General features: G+C 46.6%; 1 protein-coding gene across 2 annotated transcripts in view; it reads right to left on the bottom strand.

The window, feature by feature from the left end:
- Galnt14 (polypeptide N-acetylgalactosaminyltransferase 14) overlaps positions 1–15,681 on the bottom strand; it is a 242,786-nt gene that overhangs the window by 49,131 nt on the left and 177,974 nt on the right. For both annotated transcript variants that reach the window (XM_052186303.1, XM_052186302.1), the window contains exon 3: positions 7,741–7,839. In XM_052186303.1, the coding sequence (XP_052042263.1) occupies positions 7,741–7,839 (99 nt within the window). The remainder of the gene's footprint in view (positions 1–7,740; positions 7,840–15,681) is intronic.

The raw sequence follows: 15,681 nt of genomic DNA, 5'->3' as shown, positions 1-15,681 counted from the left end.
TTTGAGCATTTGATCTTCCTGCCTCACCCTCCTAAGTACATCCCACTGTCCCTCACTTCAGTTTGCCCACTTTTATTTGGTTCCTCATTGTAGCCTCTACCTTCCCCAGTTCTTCTCAGTCCCAGGCAGTTTTCCTGGTGGACTTCAAGTGACCTTTCAAACACATACATCCAATAGTGTGGATGCCGAGGTGGCCACAAATAAATAGATGACATTCCATTGTGCCCAGCCCCCACACTACCTACACTGCAAACCCTCAGCATGATCCACACCACACCCTGGTATCCCTGAGCTGACCTATGCTGCCGGCAGCTATTCACGCCTAGCGCTGCCACCTGAATTTCTTTTGCGTATTCACTATTGAGAGCCTCTTCTTCAAGGCGTTGAAATGGCCCTAAGCGGCCCACAAGGGCCAGTTCAAATGCCGCTTCCTCTCTAACAGCTTCCCAATCTACTTAGGGAGAATTAATTGTTTCCTCCCTTGGGATTCTTTCACAGTTTTTCAGCTGAAGCTTCTCACAGCATTTTCCCCTTCCTGACACTGGCAGCTGGTTTTACACCTTACCAGGCAGGCTCCTGCCCTGTAGCCCTGATGTCAAGGCAGAAGCCCTGGTGAGAAAGGAAAACACTCCAAAGAGAGACACTGATGACTCTTCCTCCAGCTATCAGACAATCACCAAATTAGTGTTTAACAGACAAAGAGAATCCAAGCTTCAAGCTGACCTCCAAATTAAGAATACAAATGGCTTCTGCCCTGTACCTATTAAATGAGTGGAACTAGGGACAAAACTCTTGTCAGGCCAGAACAAGTGTGCAGGCTTATATGTGCCAATCCATAAAATTCCTGAGATTTCTTTCTCTTGCAGATATTGGGGATCTTTGTGTGTGTGTGCATGTTTGTGTACATGTGTGTGTACATGTGTGTGTATGCGTGTGTCTGTATATACGTACACACACACTCACGCATGTGTTTGGATGCACATGAAAGTGCAGGTCAGAGTTCATTGTTAGGTGTTGTGGTGGTTTGAATGAAGGTAGCCCCTATAGGCTCATAGGAAGTGAGACTTTAAGAGGTGTGGCCTTGCTGGAGTAGGTATGGCCTTGTTGGAAGTGTGTCACTGGGAGTGAGCTTTGAGTTCTCAAATGCTCAGACCAGGCCCAGTGTTACTCTTTCTTCCTTCTGTCGGCAGCTCCAGATGCAGAACTCTCAGCTCTCTTTCCAGCACCATGTCTCCTGCGAGCTGCCATGCTTTTTTTCCCTGAAGACAATGGACTATAACTCCTTAACTGTAAGACATCCCCGGTTAGATGCTTTCCTTTATAAGAGTTGATGGTCATGGTGTGACTTCACAGCAATAGAGACTCTAAGACAGATATCTTCTTGAATTACTCTCGCCTTATTCTTGAAGACAAGGTCTCTCACTAGACATGGAGCTCACCAGTTTGCCTTGACTACTGACGAGCAAGCCCCAAGAGTCCTCTGGTCTCCACTTCCGACACTGGCATTGTGGAAGTGCACACAGCAACTCCTGGCTTTTTTTCACGGGCGCTGGAGATCCTAGCTGAGGTCTTTATGCTTACACAGCTAGCAGTTTCCCAGCTGAGTTATCTCCCCAGCCCTCAGGGGAATGTTCCCCCGAGGGGGATATTATGTTCCCCTGAGGGGAATAATACAAAAATATTATTTAATATTTCCCTCAAAAATGTTTAACAGATTTAGTTTCCTCGCTGCCAAGTTGAGAATGTTTTGTTAATTCTAAATTTGCATTTTCTTTACTTATAAGAATGGTAAAATAATTTCCCATAGAAAAGTTGTTTCTCACCTTCCCTATTCACTGTGTTAGAAATAAAGTTCCAACAGTTGCTAGCCATTTTAGCAGTATTTCTTTAAATAACACCTTTTAACTATTCTTTGAGAATAAAGAAAACATATATACACCCTTGTTCTCCCATTCCCACTCCCTCTGACCTCAAATGTCCTCCTCCAAACTCCATGCCCCCCTTCTTCTGTATTTATAATCATTTACTAAGTCCATTTACTGCTGCTCATATTCACATAGGTGTGACACCGTCATCACCAAGGATAGACAAACTACCAGTGGCCACACCTCTCCCAATAGCCATCAACTTGCCAAGGGTGGGGCCTTGTGAGTTCTTCCCCAGATCATGCTTGGACTTTGACTGGCTTGGTCTTCTTGTGCTGGTGACCACAGCCTTATGAGCCCACGAATGCAATGTCCTTGTCCTGCCCAGCATTTCTCAGCATTTTCCTTCACCTTCTGACTCTCACACTTTCCATCCCTTCTCCTGCAATGTCGTGATCCCTGAGCCTTGGGAGAGGAGCCTGACACAGTCTCTCCACTTAGGGTTGAGTGCTCAAGACACCTAAGTTTCCTCATTTCGACTGTTGTGCATCTTTGTATTTGTAACTGCTTCTTGACAAAAGAAGCTCCTTTGACCAAGGCTGAGACTAGCATAGAGCCTGAGTCAGTTCCAGGCCCCACCTGGGCCCACTGTTGTGGGACTCTCCCCACTAAGGAATCTTTAAGACAGAATGCCTACCCCATTTTCCTCAGGCTGGACCTGACCTTAAAACTATCTCTGCTAACAGAGAACCTGACACTTGGGAACTGAGTCCCTTTGCCCCAGAACAGGATGGGTTAGCATACCTCAATGCTAAATTTACAATATAGCCTTTGTTTCCTGGGTTTCTATAAATTACCAGAAGACCACAGGCGTGGTAAGGAGGGAATTACGCTTCTCCTCACACCTTCACTGATTTGTGTCTCTTAATTTCTTTTGGAATACAGAGAAACTATGGGGGCGGGTTTATGGACTGCAGAGCCTGGTGACATTCCTGGAGATGGTAGCATTCTATCCTTTGATCTAGTCTCTCTATATTGGAAGGATGTCCAGTGCATACCTCCTGTGTGCTGGGCACTGAGTACTGAATGATGAACGCCAGGGAAGTCAGTCCCACCCCCAGAAACATGTCCTTCAGCATTATTTACCACAAAGCTGTTATGCTTGGGGCAAGTGACTTTGCTGCTATTCTATACAGTAGTCAGTCTGTAGAATGGGAGTAATTACAGCAAGAGATTCTTCAAAAGGACTGTGGAGATAATTCAAGGAGAAAACCTATATGAATGCATGTAGTGCAACATTTTGCACTAAGTGGTCATAGATAGTAGCCATTCTTACTATGTCGTGTGTTGTTAATGATTTGTTCATTGAACTGACCTCCCAGGCTAGAGATGACATACTCAAGTGGCACAGGCTTGGTTTCAGTATTGACTGTGGGTCTCAGAACTCTTCTGTGCATCTCCAAATATCATGGTCCAAAAATATTTCTGCTTCACAACAGCCATGGCAATACACCCAGAGCCCAGTGCATAGCAGAGGTAGGGTGCAGGTCGGAGTTGTATGAGTATCACTCTTCTCAGATCTGCCTGAGCCTGTTTCTAGTGCAGCCCCTTTCTATGCCGGATGCAGACTCTATGAGAAAGGAACTTTGCCTGGAGCTACCTTTATTTATGAAGCCTCAGTTCTCACCATGGCAACTAGAATAAGGTGGAGAGAGGAACCCAAACACAAACCCGGGCAGTTGTCATTGTCTACGGGGACATGGGGACAGGGAAAGGAAGGAGGCTGCAGCCTCTACCAGCTTCTACTTTGGTGGGAAGAGACTGCTCACTGTGATTGTCCCAAAGAAAACACAGCAAACCCAACCACCAGCCTAATCAGGGCAGGAGGGGAGAGGGAGGCAGACAGAGGGAAAAAACCTGCTTGAAGAATAACCTCTAATGAGGTTTGATTACACTGGAGCGTCTACATTCGATTCCCCCAAATCCCCGCCGGCTCTTTGAAATTCAAGAGTTCTCTTCTGTGAACATCAAAGGGTAAATCGCGTGTAGCTCTGAGCAGGTTGAACTGAGAGATGATTAGCGAATGAAAAATGTCCAGGGTTTAAAACAGAGGGGATGAAAAAAAATAAAACAGAAAGGGAAAGAAACCATCAGCAGTACGTGCTAATTAGACCATTTCCTGCTAACACCTGGCTTGCTTATGACTCTGTCATCAGAGCAATTGAAGTAATGGTCGGGTATCCCTAAAAGTGCCTCTATGCTGGGAGGGCCTGAGAAGGGTAGGCACTCTGGGTACCTGAGGTGACTGGAAAAGGAGAAAGTTAAGTCCAGCCTGGGGGAGGGGGGCTTAGTCCTCCACAGGGCCTCTCCTTTCAGCACCCCTCCCCCCACATACCAGTTTCTGCCATCTAAACCTAGGCTCTAAGTCCTCCTCACAGGTTCTTCAGTCCAGGCTTCTCCCCTACCTGCCCCTCAGCAGAGCAAATCTTCCTGCTTCCCCAGGGCCCGGTGGGATAGAGGGTTTTCCTGGTTTTATTTTGGATCTGTCTCCTTCACGCAGTTACAGCAAACAGACTCTATGACTTCTCCTGCTCCCCCGGATTTTGTGATCTAATTATGGGGTCCGTGTGGGGCCCCAAGATAATGTCAGGGTAGTTTGGGGAATGCCAAGTAAGCCCTACAACCTGCTTGCTGTGTAGTCCTGAATGGGTCTGCTCCCTGCCTCCGTCCCTTCTGTAATTACCTTTCTCTTGTAAAAGCAGGTGATATTAATACTTGACCTATTTCACAGGCTTTTGTGCATCTGAAACGAGGAAATGCATTTGAAATTGCTCTGTGAACTCCACAGCGCTCTATGCAGACAGGTTTTATCTGACGCTCCATAAATACCAGCTGAAAGAAGACCTGGGACCTACTGACAGCGTAGTTGTTCTGGAGTGAGACAGATTTGGGTCTCAGTACATGTCTGGGCAGCCTCCACTTGTCTGCAGGAGGGCTCCAGTCAGCAGAACCGAGCCTTCAGGTACCAGGGTTTCCTCAGCTGTGTGAGCATCACTTAGCACCATGCCTGGCACATAGCAGTTGCTCTTGGAATGCGGGCACTGATGATAAGATTATTGAAGCTACTAACATCAACAGACATGATGCACAGCTGAGATTCTCAAAGTCTGAGCCCAGAGCCAGCAGCATTGCCATTGCCTGGGACTTGTTAGAAATGCAAATTCCCAGGCCATATTCCAGACTCACTGAGTCAGATTCTCTGAGGCTGGAGCCCAAAGAAGCATGTTCTAGCAAGGCCTCCAAGAGAATCTGGCATCTTCTTACACTGGAGTGACACCACATTAGAACACAGCTATCTTTCAGAACTGGAGGCTCATAATCACACAGACGCCCCCCCCCCCCCCCCCCCCGTGCCAGCAATAGATCCCAGTCTTTTGCTTACTATGATTGATCTAATGGGCACATTAGTGGGATTATGGGACACCCTAAAAACATTAGTAAAGCATCTTCTGAGCATATCTGTGGGGCTGTTTCCAGAAAGATTGCCATGTGGATCATCCAAGCAAGGAGGGAAGACCCAACTGCAGGTAGGCAGCACAGTACCTTGGGCTGGAGGCTCAGACAGTGCAAACCTGGAAGGAAGAAGCCTATTGCCTCCCTTTGAGTCAGTACACACACTATGGCTGCCCGTGGACTCAAACATCAATGTCTTCAGTCTTAAATGTGTAGTCATACCAATATGTCTATCTCCAGGGAGCCTTGTGGACTTCAGTCTTAGACTGGGGCTGTGCCAATCTCCTCTTAATTACATTTATCTGTCAACCTATCTATTTATCTATCTATCCATCTATTTATTTATTTGAGTGTGTTTGTGTGTATGTGTGTATGTGTGTGTGAAGAACTGTTGTCTTATTGGAAAATTGCATGTGAAGTGAGGGCCCTGTAAGGTGAATACAGAAGCTAGGACATGGTTGGTGGCTGGAGGAAACAGCTAGCCATCATGCACCAAAGACACATAGGGTGCAGGTGAATCTGCTCCTTCCGAAAAATGGGTAGATCGTTTCCTTTAAGGGATTCCATGGCCATACACAGTAGACATTCAACATTTAGTGACCTGTGGACATAAGGTGTATTATGGCCCCTTGGAGTAAGCCTGCTGCTGAGTTTACTTCCCTCTACCCAGAATTCCCCACTGCCATAGCACATAGATGTGGGAGGATGGAGACAGTGCGGCTTGTCTATTAGAGATGAAGAGGGGGAGGTTGGCTGTGCTTTATACTCTCTCTGGTTGCCTGTGTATCAGACGACCTTCCCACATGATACCCGGTAAACTATATGCCTCTGGGACATGGAGTGTCGCAGTTAGAGTTTCTACTATTGTCGTGACCAAAAGCAACTCGGGAAGGGAAAGCTTTACTACAACTTGTAACTCTCAGGATACATTCCCATCACTGAGAAGAAGTCGGGGTAGGCACCTAAGTTGGGAGCTGATACAGAGGCCATGGAAGAGTCCTGCTCACTGGCTTGCGTCTCATGGATTTATCAGCCCACTTTCTTAAAGCACCCAGGATCACTTGCTCAGTAGCTGCATTGCCCACAGTAAGTGAGGCTTTCTCATATCAATCACCAATAATATTTATTTTTAAATGCCCCCACAGGCAATCTGATAGAGGTGATTTCTCAGATGACATTTCTCTTCCCAAATGACTCTAGTCTGTGTCAAGCTGACAAACAACAACAACAACAACAACAACAACAGGAAGCTTCTATGCATACTTTACTGAGGAGCCTGGGTTCTGTGAACACCCAAAGCTCTGGCTGTATATCTAAAGCTCCAACATCACACCAGTGATGCTAAATCTTCCTGTGTGTCATACCTTCTTGGTTCAGGCAGCTGAGAGGACTCAATATCAGGGCATGGGCCAGAATTTTAGTGCTGTGCTATGTGACCTTGATGTTGGATTTCCAAGTCTCATGTTGACCTACTCACCACCCCAGCTGAGGGCAAGAGCCCAAGTTTGTCTGGAGATGAACATGACCTTACTAGGTCACAGGAGTCAGGGGAGCTACTGTTGGGGGTCTGAGGAAGAATGAGGCACCTTGACTGGATAGGAAAGGGTATAGTTGGGGAGATGAAAGGAGTGTCATTCCAGAGAATGGTACCCAAACCCGCCAGAGTCTCCTGAGAATCCCAGGGTAGAGGGTTACAATTCCTAGTCAGCTCCCTGTTCCGCTTTCTGGGACCTGTTCGCCTGTGGCTGGCATTGAGAGTTGAACACACGGAAAAGCTGGGCAGGCCACAGGCCATCTTTGTCAGGACAGACCTCTCCTAGTAGGAAGATGTCTGAGACTGGGTGTCAAGGTGGCAGGGAAGCCCAGGAGAAGCAGGACTGAAGTTGACAATGGATGCCCAGAAAGTGTACATTAATGATTGACTGCCACTGTTCCGACATCCCACCACTGTCCCAGCTTTGGAAAAGTGTAACAGGATGAACAGCCTAGGGGACCTCAAGTCCTGATCTAGCCAGAGGCTGGCGATGGAACAAGCAACCTATCTGTGTGAGCTTTCTTTATCAGTTGAGATCACGGCAGTCCATGTTCTTCAGATAGCCTGGCACAGAAGGGCAAAGGGCCTGTTTTCCATTCCTCTGCTTGATTTCTGAATGTTTGTGAGTTACCAGGCACTATTGGCATCTGTCTTTCTCTTTTAAAATGGGACGATGGCGTCTCTCAGCAGCATGTGAGGAGTGGCAGAGTGGAAGCATGTGCTGTATAGACTGGTGCCTGGTACATGCCTGCAGGATGCCCTGTGAGCAGTCACAAGCTTGACTAAGTACCAGGCTAGTGTTGACCCCGAGACAGGAAGATGGCTTACCTGCGGATGGTTCTGAGCAGAGTGGAGCGCGCCTCGTTGTGGAAGGTGATGATGATGCTGGTGGGAGGAAGGTCCGTGCAATACACAAGCAGTGAACATCTGGCAAACAAAGGCAGACGATAAGTAAGACTTTAAAGAGCAAAACAGAACTAAGCACCTGGAACCATGGGCATTTTCTGGGAATGAATAAAGTTAAATGTCTACCACTAGGGGAATCTGGAGTTTAAACAGAAACAATATGGTCACTTACACATCCTGAGTTCAAGTACAGTAACTATTTCCTAACTGTTGTAGGAACAAAATTACAAGTCTTAGACTCTACTCAAAATCAGGACCCTTTCAGCCTTCTTGCCCAAGCCTCTGGCTAAAGAGCAGACCCAAGCCAACAGAAGCCTTATGGTATTGACTTCTGGACCAGCAGCAGCAGGGGTGGGTCCTTTTTTTGTTTGTTTGTTTTGTTTTGTTTAATATTTTTTATTTTCTATATTCTTTGTTTACATTCCAAATGATTTCCCCTTTCCCGGATCCCCCCTCCCCATATGTCCCATAAACCTTCTTCTCTCCATCCCTTCTCCAATCACCTCCCTCCTTTTTCTCTGTCTTTATATTCCCTTCCCATGATAGATCAATCCTTTCCAGGATCAGGACCCTCTCCATACTTCTTCATGGGAGTCATTTGTTATACAATTTGTGCCTTGGGTATTCAGAGCTTCTGGGCTAATTAATATCCACTTATCAGAGATTGCATTCCATGTGTATTCTTTTGTGATTGGGTTACCTCACTTAGGATATTTTCCAGATCAAACCATTTGCCAAAAAATTTTGTGAATTCATTGTTTCTAATTGCTGAGTAGTATTCCATTGTGTAAATATACCACATTTTCTGCATCCATTCCTCCTTTGAGGGGCATCTGGGTTCTTTCCAGCTTCTGGCTATTATAAATAAGGTTGCTATGAACATAATGGAGCATGTGTCTTTATTGCATGCTGGGAAATCCTTTGGGTATATACCCAGGAGAGGTATAGCAGTGTCCTCTGGAAGTCTCATGTCCAGTTTTCTGAGGAACATCCAGACTGATTTCCACAGTGGTTGTACCATCTTACAGCCCCACCAGCAGTGGGGGTGGGTCCTTTTTGATGGCTGGCTCCCTGTCCCCCTACCCCTTCCCAGTCTAGCATACTTAAAGAAGCAGAGCCCTACAACCTCAGTATAAGCCGTAAAGTCTCATGCTGAGAAGGCACTTGCTTTCATGTGTTCAGGATTATTTTGTATGACTATCACCTCTGGGGTAATTTCAATTTAATACCGTGCCTCAAGTGAAAATTGTAGCCCACAGCCGGAGAATTGCTATAATAATGGAAATGGGCCGACTAAGTGAGGCCAGTGCCGCTGGGGGCTGTCATCTGGGTGTATTCTTCCTCCTGTTTCTCATGATTTCAGGGGTGGCCCGATTATAGGTGGGGTTATGGAACATTAAAAAAAGGAAGTAAATAATGTACTAGGTGGGTCAGATTTTTGTTCTCATTTTTTTTTTCATTTCTTCCTGATCTTTTAGCAAAAAGTCCAGAGACCTACCGATAGGCTTTGAGGGGACTGAGTCCTAAAGAGTTGTTTGGAAATAATTTGTACGAAGATGACTTTTCAATCTTCCTGGAAGAATGGCTCACATTTTAAAACAGATTCCCACCCAAGTCTAAGGCTGAAACACTCAAGATCTCCAGTCCTGCACTAAAAGAACTGATGCTTCCTTCCCGTGAGTCTCCTAGTGATGCTGCATTGATGCTTCCTTGAGATCCAGTGCTTAAATACTGCATGCTTATGGCATAGGCACGGGGAAGCCAGGATCAGAACCAAGAGTTAGGGAAGAAGGTAAGGTAAGGAAATGATGAGGAAGGTAAGCCGAGGCTTTCGGACCTTCCTGTCCCCTCTCAGAGACACATTCAGTCCCACCTCAGAGCTGCCTCCCCTACATCACTCCTCCCCAGCCTACTGCAACTCTGTGAGGAGTAAATGAAGTCCTGCATGAATATGCCTTGTTGACATGCACACAGACATGCCCAAACCTCAGACCATGGCAAACAGCGAAGACTCTCAGGTGAGACTCAGGAAAATGGCAAAGCCTTCCCTGTGATCTAAGTACAGATATTATGGATGGCTATCCTTTAGCTAAAAGCAGTGTGTGCAGAAACTATCAACCATAGCTTCTTCTTCCTAGCTGCCTATAATAACCTGAAACTGAAACTGCTTCCCTACAGCGACTCCCGCCTAAGCTAACCCTGCCTCCTTGTTCAGCTCTGTATAATAAATTGGCCTCCATGGTTAAGATGTATAAAATAAGTATGTTGAGAGTCCAGGATGTGGCTGGAGGTGTGACTCCATCAGAGCCATGGCCCAACGGAGGCCAGCTTTTCTGTATGCATGTCTGTCATTTTTTCATCCCCTAGTGTCCCAGTTAGACCACGCTCTAAGCCACGACGGTTGCAGCACAGCTCCTTCCTTCATAGTCTTCCACCCAGCCCTGTCCCACAAGGCTCTGCCAGGCCCTTCTCTGGCCTAAAACCCTCAAGTGGCTCCTGAAATATAAAGCCTGCATTCATGCTCTACTCTTTAAGACACTTTTGTAACCACAGTCACACACACTCTTTACCTCTCTGCTGTTGCTCATGCCATATGGAACAATGTCCTCCATTTTTCTACCACTTAAGAGTCCCTAGTCACCCTTTGAGACTTGGAGTGAATGTCCGTCCCCCTTTTCTGGAAAAACATTCCACGGTATCCAAGAGGCTAATGGCCTGTTGTTTATACTAGACACATGGAAGATGTCTCTTTTCTAGCATGTCTCATGATGAGACTATTTCCTCAACTTTACTGAGTTCATACAGGGAAGAACCATCACTCGATCCATGTTGGCATCTTCACAGTGGAGTATTTGTATACCAGATGCTCTTTTATAAAAAAGGAAGAAAGTCAGGACCTACATGTCCAGGTCAGCAGGAAACCCGATCATTTATGGTTCTAAGACATGTGGCAACCTTCCAGAAGGCTTCTAGGGAGTCCCATTCACAAGTTTTATGTTCTTGAGGAGTCCCTTCCTTCCATGAATCCTGATATAACCAGTAGGATATGGTGGATGTGACACTCTGTGACTTTATGAAAACCCTGTAGCCTCTTTTTCGGTCACATGGAGGGGGAGCCAGCAGTTGTGCTGTGAAGACACTCAGGTATCCCTGTAGAGAGACTTCCTCATAGAAGCTAAGGGTTCTCATCTTCATCACCATCAGCTAGCCAGCCATATAAGTGGACCACATCAGGAGCTGGCCTACCCACTCCAGCCAAGGCTATGCCAGCAGCTACAACAGACTGCTGACTGGAGCCTAGTGAGGGATACTAAGCCAGTACTGCCCAGACTAGATGCTCCCAATTTCTGACCCATAGACACTGTCAAGATGGTTCATGACTTGTGCTGTTTCAAGCCACTTGGTTTAATCAAGGATGATTTGCTGGACATTAGAAACTGTTATAAAAGGGGAGAGAAAATACTTGGAAATAGTTTCTACTAAAGAGAATATGTACTCATCGGTCTTTGGACCTAGCCACAGCTCTCACTGGGAGCAATGGTGAAGGGAGGGGGGAATGGTGGTATTGGGGTCCCTACTTGGTAGGTTACAGGATCACTGAAGTCATGGTGGATCTTAGAGAACGCCCTGGCAGTAGGATGGGCAGCAATGAATACTCCTGAAGAATAAGCCTGATACAAGGAAGTAGGTGGGACAAATTAACTATGGAAAGGGAAGTAAGTCAGAGACCTTAGTGTAGCCTCCTGCTCTCTCTCTCTCTGGGAGAAAAAGGAGATCTTGAATGCCACTGCTGTCAGAACATCTGGCTGCTGTGGCTCTGCCATGGGGGATGATGCTTGAGGGGATCCTGGGGAGTCAAGCCTTGGCTTTTATGATTTGAGTTACTTGGGGGTAAGTTGGGGGAGAATGGTGGTCTTTGGCAGTATCACCTTATTAGAGAGATTTAAACACAGGGATTACTTTTCTTGCTTCAGAGATGCCATTTGGGGCTATAGGCATGTCAATGTACAGTGACCCAGAAGTACAGCAAACATGTAGAGGTATAAAGAAGGCTACATAACATATTGGACCCCAGAGGGTAAGGTGATGATGGACAGAGAATGGGGTAGAGCAACCACAGACTCTGGGTCTGGGACTTGAGACACCATCTTCCAGCATGAGACCTTGAGCAAATTGCCCACCTTGGCAGGCTGCTGCCTACTCCTCTGTGGGACATGGTTAGTCCAAACTCTCCCACAAAAGATCTTGGCACAGAAGCTCTGGGTGTAGCCTGTTATAGAAAACATGGACCATTTGAACCAAATGCTTCAAGCACTCTTTGCACCCGAGGTCCAGCTATGCCATAGGGTTACTTACCTGTGACTTTGATTTCCTTATCTTTAGATTCTTCACCCTGACAGTGGAGATGGTAACCCCTAACATGCAAATCTCCCTCATTGATCATTATGACAGGTAGCAAAAGGTGACAGTCTCATCAGTCCAAATGTGAAGATGACTCCTGCTGTGCCTAACGGGATCTTTCTCATGTTGGAAAGGTGTCATGGTGGGCATCTCCATTGGTGCTGACGGTGGCCAGGGAGCAATGAGAGGCAAGAACTGGGAAGAGCTCAGGTACAGCATCATATGTGCTGGTACCATGAACCAGGGCCTGATATCTAGACTTGGATCTGCATTTACCAAGAGCTGGTTGTGTGCCCTAGGGTATGGCATTCCCCAACCCCAAGCTTCAATACTGTCACCTGTGAAATGTAGTGAAGACTCTCCTCCCAGACTGGCTCTGAAGGCTGTGGATAATACACACAAAGCATTCAGCAAGTGCCAAAGAAATGGGAACAGAAAATAGCTGAACCAGCCTCTAAGGCAGCTTTTGCTCAATCTGTGGGTTGTGGTCCCTTTAAGAGCTGAGCAAGCCTTTCACAGGGAACACATATCAGATATCTTGTATATCAGATATTTACATTGTCATTCATAACAGTAGTACATTACAGTTATGAGGTAGGAACAAAAATAATTTTACAGTTGGGGGTCACCACAACACGAGGAACTGCATTAAAGGGTGATAACATTTAGAAGGTTAAGAACCACTGCTCTAAGGGAAGTATTGTGTGCATTGACTAGAGGTGTAAGCTCACAGGGTGGAAAAGGAAGGGAGGTTGAGGATGGGAAGCAGAACTCTTAAGGTTGCAAGCAGCAGCTGGAACCTAGGTGATATGCGGCCAGGCCTGGAAGCTGCTATGTCCAAAATGGGCAGACACTGGGCTCGCCTAGGGTGATACCAGGAAGCCCAAGGGCTATGCTACTGTGTATAAGCACAGAGGTCGGGGGTAAGATGGTGTTTCACATTCTCAGATTCATATCCCTCCTCAAGCTGCCCTGCTTAACCCTAAGGGTCTGGACTCACAGCAGCCTCTGCAGAAAAGTAAACCGAAGCTCAGAACTCCCGCCCCAAAGGACACACCTGGTTCATGCATGAGATGAGGGTACTTCAGGTCCCATGTCCTTATCTGGTACTGGTCCCTAGTGTCCCATGCACTTGCTAGTTCAGGGCAAGTGACATTAAGCACACAGGCATCAATGAATCCTGCAAAGGAGTCACCTGCTATCCAAGGGCTGGCCTTCAGCCTGCTCAGTGACAAGCACTACGCAATGACAATACGGACTCAAGTCTAAGAAAAAGCCTTAAAGCTGTATTCTCAGAGGAGAGTCGGCCCAGACAGTAAGTGGGCTCTCTGTGGGAGGGACCTAAAAGATTAATCAAACACTGAGGTCTCTCGGGCCATGAGGGGAATGAAGAAGGCGGCCAGTGCTGACGTCTGGCGCCAGCAGATGGACGAGAAAGCATGCTGATGATTTATTAAAGATTCAGGGGGTTTATTGAAGAGAGGAGCTAAGCAGGAAAGATGGGGGGATGCTTAGGTCATTTTCTGAACTCAGAGGAAGCATTAACTATGTGGGGAAATAGAAGTGTGTGTGTGTGTGTGTGTGTGTGTGTCCATGTGAAGTGTGTCTGTGTGCTGTTAGAGGCAAGCTAATCCCACCACAGAAGCTTCTGAATAACATGTTCCAGACTGATTTTAAACACAGTTTTGTGTCCTCTTCTTTTCTGAAGGACTCATTGGTGATACACAATGTCCCACCTGGATTCCCAGCTCAAGAAAGTTCAGAGTCACTGACTGCAAGTGCTTCCAGGGAGCACTTCTGAGGTCAATCCTGGGCCTGAGAGGAGCCTTAGTCCTCCCTTCCTTTACCCTACTGCAAATCGCTGTGTCCTGCCCACACCATACCCCTAAATGAACATGACAACCACAGTACATTAGAAACATGCCTGTCCATTATCCCAGGAAACAATGACACTCACAATGCCTCCCATTTTATTTCGTATGATCGTAAAACACTACAGCTGCCTGTGAGGGAGAGCATGCTGACCGTCATGGTCGCCCCCGTTTCGTTAATGAGTTGGGAGCTTTTAGCGGTCCCCATGGCCCTAGAACACATGGTCTTCCTCTTACCACATGCTGAGAGAAAATACTTGGCCATAAATTATAAACATTCAGGATTTTATGCTCGATCATAATAACCAGAGGGAGAGATAAGAGGGGGAAGCCAGCTAACTTTAAAACAGAGTGAAAGCGTAATCGTTATTACGACGAGGTTGGTATAGAGGCGAGCTGCTCATGGCTGTGAGCCTGGAAATGGGTCTGGCATTGTGGAAAGGGGAGAATAAAGGCAGTTACTGAAGGGGCAGCTTGGCCAGAGCAGGATGGAGGCTGTTGAGCTAATAGACAACATGCACAGTAAGGATCAGACAAGGGCTGGCATGGGGCACACTCAGGTTACACAGTCGATCAGAGTTCTGTAATGATTTCCCTGCCCTGACCCTTAGCCTCCTGCTTAAGGATGGTGACAATATCCCCTACAGAGTGTATTTAAACGACTACTAGTGGAACCCTTATTGCCAGTGGAACACCTCAGGTGTATGATGTCACAGTAGCTTAGGAAGTGCCTATTGTTTCCCCGGTTCACTGTTGTCATGGTTCGAACCTGAAATGCTCCCTTGCATTGGCACAGACCTGCAATGGACACATCTTTCATCAGCCACAATCGCGTTGCTCATCTTTCAATATCGTTTCATGGGTGACACAGATACACTATCAAGTATGGAATGTTTTACATTTCCATGTTTTGAATGCTGGGCTGTCCCAGTGAGGGATGCTGCTATGTTGGGAGGACCCAGTTGAAGTAAGTAGGTTATGGATGGGGTGTGTCTTCAAAGGTTATAGCAGGTCTCTAGTCTGTTCTTCCATGTCTTCTTCCTGTCTACCATGATATGTATGATACACCAGGCTCTTCCCACCATGATGGACTGAGGAGGCCCAAGGTGGCAGACAGCAAGGCTCAGTAATTTACTGAAGCTAGTGAAGGGGTCTAGAGCAAGACTTTCTGGGTTTATCCCATGCTATAATAATACCCTCATGCTAGAGTGACCCAGTTGTTACTTGTGCCTGTTCTGTGTCTCTTTATACTGTTTGTACTGAGTTCTAAAAACTAGAGATCTGCCTAGGAGGGGAAAACAGGTTGTGTTGCTGTGCAGGGACAGGACAATGAAGGAGCTATCCCAAGAGAGATGCTACCTACTAGGGCAAGACTGGGTAAGAACCATGCAAGGCTGAGTTAAATGGTTCCTGGACATCTGATCCTATGTAGAAATTACTTGTGTTTCTAACACCCACACTTTTGTTCTGTAGGAGGCTGGTCCCATGTTGAGAAAATAAGTTCTCTCCATATGCCCCATTTCCCTAACTTCAGAGCCAGAGATAAAGGGATGTGCAGGCTTATGACTCCTAATAGGGGTGGGGCTGGTTT

This window comes from Apodemus sylvaticus, chromosome 6 (assembly GCF_947179515.1).
Source record: "Apodemus sylvaticus chromosome 6, mApoSyl1.1, whole genome shotgun sequence".
Lineage (NCBI taxonomy): Eukaryota > Metazoa > Chordata > Mammalia > Rodentia > Muridae > Apodemus > Apodemus sylvaticus.
The sequence above is the reverse complement of the archived record's forward strand: the minus strand, read 5'-3'. Positions and strand labels throughout refer to the sequence as shown.